Below are 7,500 nucleotides of genomic sequence, written 5' to 3'. Positions count from 1 at the left end.
CCCGGCATTATTCATGAATGTGCATATCATTTTCTCCTCAGTGTTTTCAGTACTTAGATTTATCGGATCAGAATTATTAGCATAGCTTAGCATAATCACTGGAAGTAACTGGTAACTTTAGCATCAAGCCACAAGTGATCACTAGACTGAATTAAATTGCCGTTTTACACTCTGGTGAATTTTACATTAATTTTAAAGTGGTTTAGAAGTACATTTGATGATGTTTTAATTTGTACCATAGACTTGCATTGCTATGCTTAATTTGGCTATACTGTTAGACGAGGCAATGCAAACACATAGACGAAAATGATATGCACATTCATGAATACTGCTTGGAAATACTGCAAATATGTAAAAATCAAAGAAAGGGTGGTCTGCTCCTTTAACCTATACATGTTTATGGCAGTCTAAGATTGTAAACGGTGTTTCAAAGATAATATTTGAGTTATATTAATGAGTAATATGTATTAGTATTCTTTTTTCCAACACGTTCAGGCGACCCCATTTGAATTCCAGGCGACCCCAAATGGAATCCCGACCTCAGTGTTGAAAAACACTGCGCTTAAGGTTTGCATCATGATCCAAAAGGCAAAGGTCCCTTGTTGTCGTATAATGAGGCAATAGGACACGGTGGCAAACCTTTCAGTTAAATTTAGTTTAGTTAAATTCAGTTCAGTTTTCAGTTAAATTCAGTTTAGGTCTCAGGCTTATGCAATGCCGTCATGATGCAATGCCTTTGTTGTCACATATTGAGGCATACGTCAATACATCTTTGATGTGCCTTCAGTGTGCGAATGGGTTGCTGCAGGGCTTTTTAATCTCGCAAGTGATCATTGATGTCTAACTCTCTGCTGGAGAGCCCCCTTTGTAGGCGGGGACCTCATGTATAAAGCTTTGTTTACTAAATGAATTTCATTTGTAATCTGATGTACGCATGGACTGATACATCTGAATTTGTTTGTGTGTGTGTGTTTTTTTTTTATTTTCACATAGATAAATATTAAGCAGGCCATCCACACAAGTCTTAACCTTACCATATCCCACTAATTTCATTTGTAACGTGGAAGGAACCTTTTTTTGGACTGAAACACTTATGTCTGGCTACCCATTTTGAAGCTACAGTAAGATTATTTTTGTGAGTTTGACAGAACTATCCTGGGGGTCGTTTCTCGACAGTGCCTTTGCTAACGACTTTAGCCATTTTGTTCGTTCTTAAGACCAACGTTGTAACCAAGGTCTTGAGTTGGTCTTAAGTTGTTCTTAAGTTGTTCTTAAGTTGGTCTTGCGTCTAAAGACCAACTGAAGACCAACTTAAGACCAACTCAAGAGCAATTTACGACCAACTCAAGACCGACTTAAGACGGTTAGCAACGACAAGAATCGAGAAACGGAGTCCTGGAGTCTGGGCCAGATGCCTGACTTTGAAATCTGCATTGCAGATATACTATGTGTATATTTCTACGGATATTACTCCCCTTTTGTATTGAATTATGATGTCCTTGCAGTAACATGCTCTTGGGGAACGGTTTGGGAGCAGCAGTCACCTTAAATAGCTCTACTGGCAAGGGGCCCACAAAACGCTTGGTGCACTTACTGTGTCACAGGAGTAGTACCGTGTGTGTGTGTGTGTGGTGTGTGTGTGTGCGCGCACGTTTGTGTGTGTGCGCACGTTTGTGTGAGGTGAATGTGCATATAATGTGTGCTCAATATGCTGTGTGTGTAATATAACTTGAATGTGTGTGTGTGTGTGTGTGTGTGTGTGTGTGTGTTTGCGTGTGCGTGCGTGTGTGCATGTTCTGTAAAGAACCCATAACACCTTGCAACATTGACTGCGTCACAGTTTTGGCACAGTGCGTGTGTGTGTGTGTGCGTGTGTGCGTGCGTGTGTGTGTGTGTGTGTGTGTGCGAGCGAGCGAGAGAGAGAGAGAGAGAGAGGAAGAGAGAGAGAGAGAGAGCGAGAGAGAGAGAGAGAGAGAGGAAGAGAGAGAGAGTGTGTGTGTGTGTGTGTTTTTGTCTCTGTGTGTGTCCCTAACTGGAATCTGTGGATTCCACTTTCAGGATATGGCCTCAGCTCTAAATAGCCCTCTCACTATCTACACCTTATCAGCAGAGAAGTGTAAGTGGACAAGTCAGTCATGACTTGTGATTACCAATCAAAAAAGAGCCACACCTCTTGCTAGCCAATCAGCAGCCAAATGAAAGAATGTGTTTGGCTGCCTCAACGTCATTACAAGATGCAGAGCGCATTTGAACAAGTGGAGGCCATACTCTCAAAAGGGAGTCATTCACTACGTTTACATGACGGTTTTAATTCCGAATTAATAATTAAATAGCTCCGTATGTTTACTTTGAGCTTTCCTTTAATTCCGAATCAAGAGGTGTTTACATGACGTTTTCAAAGCAGAATTAAGCTTTATTCAGAAATAAAGTCAGTTAATTCCAAAAGTAAACGTAGCAACTGTTGGACAACCCCACACATATAACCTAAACTGACACGCATGCCATGCTCAACACTTTTTTAAATTCTGAATATGTATATACTGCATATTTTTTAAAAGTTACCATGCCCATGCGGTGTATCCCCCATAATGCATGCCGTTCCTCCTGTGGCACGTTGTAAAAGTCATTGAAATGTGAACTACCATAGTGCTACACCACTATGACCTAACACAGGGTCAATGCACTATGACTTGGTGATTGCCATTCTGGTAAGGTAACAGTACATTTATAACAGTGTGTCTTAACGGAATATGTCAAGTTAGATATAGGTGGTCAATACCACCATACGTTTTTCTGTTTGATCAGGCGGAGCAATACACATGTCAACACCAATACTTGCCCTCTGCTTTTTTAGTGTTTTGAACATTCTGATGGGTGTTGATGGGTGTTCTGAAAGGGTGTTGTGTGGATGAATTATTATTTTTTAAAACTTCAAGTACATTTAGAGCAGAAACACCTCCTATTACATGCCACAGTTCAGAAATTTAGTCCATTCTGGTCACATTAGTGATTTTGGTTTAATCTTGAAAGGCCATCTTGGGATAACTGTAACTGCAGTGCGTTTAAAAGGCTTGTGTCTGTGCTCAGGGCTAGATACCAGACGGAGGCTTCATATCTGTCTGTGAAGTATTCCATTTTTCAGCTGTTGATTGCCCATATCCTCTGCCTCAATGTCACACATACAAATGTACCCCCCCCCACGCACGCACGCACAAATGCGTGTGCTCACACACACACACACACACACACACACACACACACACACACTAACACACACACACACACACACACACACACACACACACACACACACACACACACACACACACACACACACACACACACACACACACACACACACACACACACACACACACACACACACACACACACACACAGGGAATGTGTTCCTACAAAAGACACTGCAATTTCCCTCTCTCTCTCTACAGATTGTCTTTATTTGAGGCAACTAAGGCCACCAAGAACTGTTGAAGGTTAATTGAGTGGCTAAAAGAGTGTGTATGCCGAGTGGGTACTGCGTGTTATCAGACATTCATGCATAACGCGGGGCGGGCGGGCGGGCAGTGGGGCTTCAGAGCACTGAAGAGAGAGCGGAGCTCTGTCTGTCAATCTATTTCAGCTTTCTTCCTTTTATGGTGCCGAAAGGCTGGGGCTGTGATAAGCCTGATCTGTCTGGTATAAGAGCTTTGGGGACAGTGCATTCCGCCTGTGCAGCCGCCTTGCTCTCTCATCCGCTTGTGTCGCGCTCGTTCGCTCTGTGTGCGTGTTTGTCCTCTGTCCTCCTTCTCTCTGTCCTTTCCCTCTCTGCTCTCTGAAACAACCATGGCCCCCAAGAAGGTGGAACCCAAGAAGCCGGAGCCCAAAAAGCCGGAGCCCAAGAAAGAGGAGGCCCCAGCGGCTGCCCCCGCGCCCCCTCCAGAGCCCCCCAAGCCCGAGGTGGACCTGAGCGCACCCTTGGACTTCACCCCGGACCAGATCGAGGAGTTCCGCGATGCCTTCACGCTGTTTGACGAGACGCCAACGGGCGAGATGAAGATCACCTACGCGCAGTGCGGCGACGTGATGCGCGCGCTGGGCCACAACCCCACCAACGGCGACGTGCTGACCGTGCTGGGCAAGCCCAAGGCCGAGGAGATGCACGCCAAGCTGCTGGACTTCGAGACCTTCCTGCCCATGCTGCAGCACATCTCCAAGGCCAAGGACCAGGGCACCTTCGAGGACTTCGTGGAGGGCCTGCGCGTCTTCGACAAGGAGGGCAACGGCACGGTGATGGGCGCCGAGCTGCGCCACGTGCTGGCCACGCTCGGGGAGAAGATGACGGAGGACGAGGTGGAGAGGCTGATGGTGGGGCAGGAGGACGCCAACGGCTGCATCAACTACACCACCTTCGTGCAGCACATCATGGCCTCCTAAGCCTGAGCTGACATAAAGTGGACCAGGACCAGACGTGGCATCAATCAATCCCTGGGTTCAGAAAATCTAATCTCTTACCACAAACTCTAACCAACCCTTTTTGAGCTGAACTGATATTGAACCAACCAGGACCAGAAGTGGCATCAACCAATCCCTGGGTTCAGAAATTTTAATCCCTAACCATAAACTCCAACCAACCCTTTTTGAGCTGAACTGATATTGAACCAACCAGGACCAGAAGTGGCATCAACCAATCCCTGGGTTCAGAAATTTTAATCCCTAACCATAAACTCCAACCAGCCCTTTGTGAAGCACATCTTGTGGGCACCTGAGCTGAACTGATGTTGAACCAACCAGGACAGAAGTGGCATCAACAACCAATCAAAGGGTTCAGAAACTTAAAACTCTATCCACAACTTTGAGTCAACCACCCTCTAACCAGCTGATCCTCATGAATACTATGAATGTGACAAATGAAGACTACGAATGTGACAAATGAAACTCCTTGTAGACTGGTAGACCAGTTACTTATTGGTAGTGAAGTATAATAAATTCAGGTAAATTGGTCCACTTTTTTTGTTTTTTTGTTTTTTGCATAGAAGCGAATGGCCCAGAGTGACACAATTTACCTGAATTTACCATATTTTGGAAGGATATTGTGGCAAGGTTTTTGATTTCTGAACACGGATTTTGACACCTCTGACCTGGATCCACGACTCCCCACTCTCTCCCCAGGAGCTGTAGCCAGTGGTATGTGGGAGGGATGTAACTTCTACCATACAAGGGGCCTCTCCTCTCTGCTGCTGCTGCTGTTGCTGCTTATAAATGGGGAGACAACAAACCCAAAGACTGTGAGGTGAAGAATGATGGGAGTGTGACATGGCTGTGGTTTGGACAATGTAACGTGGTAAACCGTAAAATAAAAATAATCTAACTCCCTATTATTTGCTCTTTTTTCAAAAAAATTATAGTTTTAGAGCCTTAAAAATAAATGAAAAGTACTTATAATGACTTATTGTTTTATACATGGGCAAGTCATATCAGTGTCCCTCAGAGTAAAATGTAATATAAATCAATATAAATCTACTGTTACTCTCTGAAATGAAGGACTTGGAATTGGCACAGTAGTGATGATTTAAGAACAAAGCTTTATAATGACTACTACATGGCGGTGAATATCACATAGCTGTAAGCTAAAGGGATTTTTTTAAAATTTGTGTAGTGAAAATAATCACCAATCTAACAGATGTATCGGTCCTCGGCTACCGTATAGTGTCGTCTTTTCTGTCTCTGTTTTTGAATAGGGAGAAGTAGTCAGGTCTTGGTGCAAAGCTCTACTCTCTGTGAGTTCATAGCTCTCAAGATGACATTCAAATGGCATTTAGCGTTGCTAGAAGCTCAGGCACACCTCAGTACCAGACCCTTGCCAACATGGAGCAAATAGAAACTGCTCTGGTAACACTTTATTTTAATGGTTCATTATTACAGTGGATCTTCCACATTAGGTACAGTGTAATATAGGGTGTAACAATGTTTAATACCATGTACAACCAGTGTACTGTAATACCATGTAACAAGCCCTAACCCCAACTCCTAACCTTAGATGTAAGTACAAAATTGGTAGATGTGGTAATGTGGTCGATCCACTGTAATGGTGACCCATTCAAATAAAGTGTAAACGCTGTTCTTCTAAACATCAGGTAAAAGAGGTGTGGTGGGAGCAGAGTGGAGTGGCGTGCAATGAAGGTCAAAAAATATGAAATTTGAAAAAACATATGAAGTGAAAAATGGCTGAAAACTCTAAACCATAAGCATAAGTGTACCTATGTAACCTATGCCTTCATGATAATCTATGTACAAGTGTAATCTGGTTTACATCAGTTGACACAGTTCAATCCTTCTTAAAAGGAGAGTTGAAAGCATATTGGGCTGTATTTTGCATGTCTAGGAATGGATACGATCACCGGAGAGCATGATCATGTCAATTGGATGTCTTTTGAGAAAGTTAAAGATTATTAGCCATGTTAGGTGTGTTACATGTCTATCTGAGGGACATATGGTGTAACGACCTTGCCAAGCCCCGTCAGAAAAAAACATGTAACACAGCAAAGCTTCACATATTCCCAAACATACCAAACACATCCCAATAGTACATTACATTACACTTTGCTGATTCTTCTATCCAAAGCAACGTACAGCTATTTTATGTAGGCATGTAGGGAATTGGTTACAGTCCCTGGAGCAACATAGGCTTAGGTGCCTTGCTCAAGGGGACCCAGCCATGGGCCCACAGGGAGTGGATGGGTGGGATTTGAACCTACAAGCCTCTGATCTAAAGTCCATCTCCTCAACCTTAACCTTATCCATTAGGTCACAGCTGCCCCACCGAGCCCACGGCTTCCCCAGGCCCCAATATGCCTCCCTTTAACCACTTCCAATCGGCAATCGGCTAACTATGACTGGCAACGCCAACATTGTGTCCTACATTTGATTTGCAGAGTGCATGCATGTGAATAACTAGGGATTGGCAGCTACAGTAGCATCAGTGAGAAATAGAATTGAGTTTAAAACTCTTCTGATAGTCTAGAAGTCATTAAATGTCCTAGGCCCTAAATATATTGTAGATATGCTAGACTCTAGAGCAATGTCATCCTAATGGATGTCTTAGGTATTCAGATTCTCCCCTACTAGTTGTGCATATACTGTAGAGTAGGGTCAAATCCAGACAGGGCGAAATGACATTTAATCATTATGCTGCCAAATGCTGGAACCAGCTTGCTGATCAAATTAGAACAGTCCCAACAGTTTCATGTTTTAAAAGAAAAGAAAGGAAATAAAAGAAATGAAAAGCAGATTTATTTTCATCTGCTTTTGGTGATAGTTAGTTAGTTATTACTATCTACTATTATACAATACAATACGATGCCCATGCATTTTTTTTCCTCACTTCTCTTTCTTTACTCTTCAGCACATTGAATGACAGTTATGTATGATAATGCACTATAGAAATAATATTGATTGATTGATTGATTGATTGATTGATTGATTGATTGATTGATTGATTGA

General features: G+C 43.1%; 1 protein-coding gene across 1 annotated transcript; it reads left to right on the top strand.

The window, feature by feature from the left end:
- The first annotated feature begins 3,713 nt into the window (after positions 1-3,713).
- On the top strand, positions 3,714-5,375 carry cmlc1 (cardiac myosin light chain-1). Its single transcript, XM_063195324.1, has one exon. It carries the CDS (start codon positions 3,844-3,846, stop codon positions 4,432-4,434), a length of 591 nt encoding a protein of 196 aa, XP_063051394.1. The 5' UTR covers positions 3,714-3,843; the 3' UTR covers positions 4,435-5,375.
- The last annotated feature ends 2,125 nt before the right edge of the window (positions 5,376-7,500 follow it).

The sequence above is a fragment of the Engraulis encrasicolus genome, chromosome 3, assembly GCF_034702125.1.
Source record: "Engraulis encrasicolus isolate BLACKSEA-1 chromosome 3, IST_EnEncr_1.0, whole genome shotgun sequence".
In the NCBI taxonomy this organism is placed as follows: Eukaryota; Metazoa; Chordata; class Actinopteri; order Clupeiformes; family Engraulidae; genus Engraulis; species Engraulis encrasicolus.
Note: the sequence above shows the minus strand (reverse complement) of the source record. Positions and strands in the feature narration are given on the sequence as shown.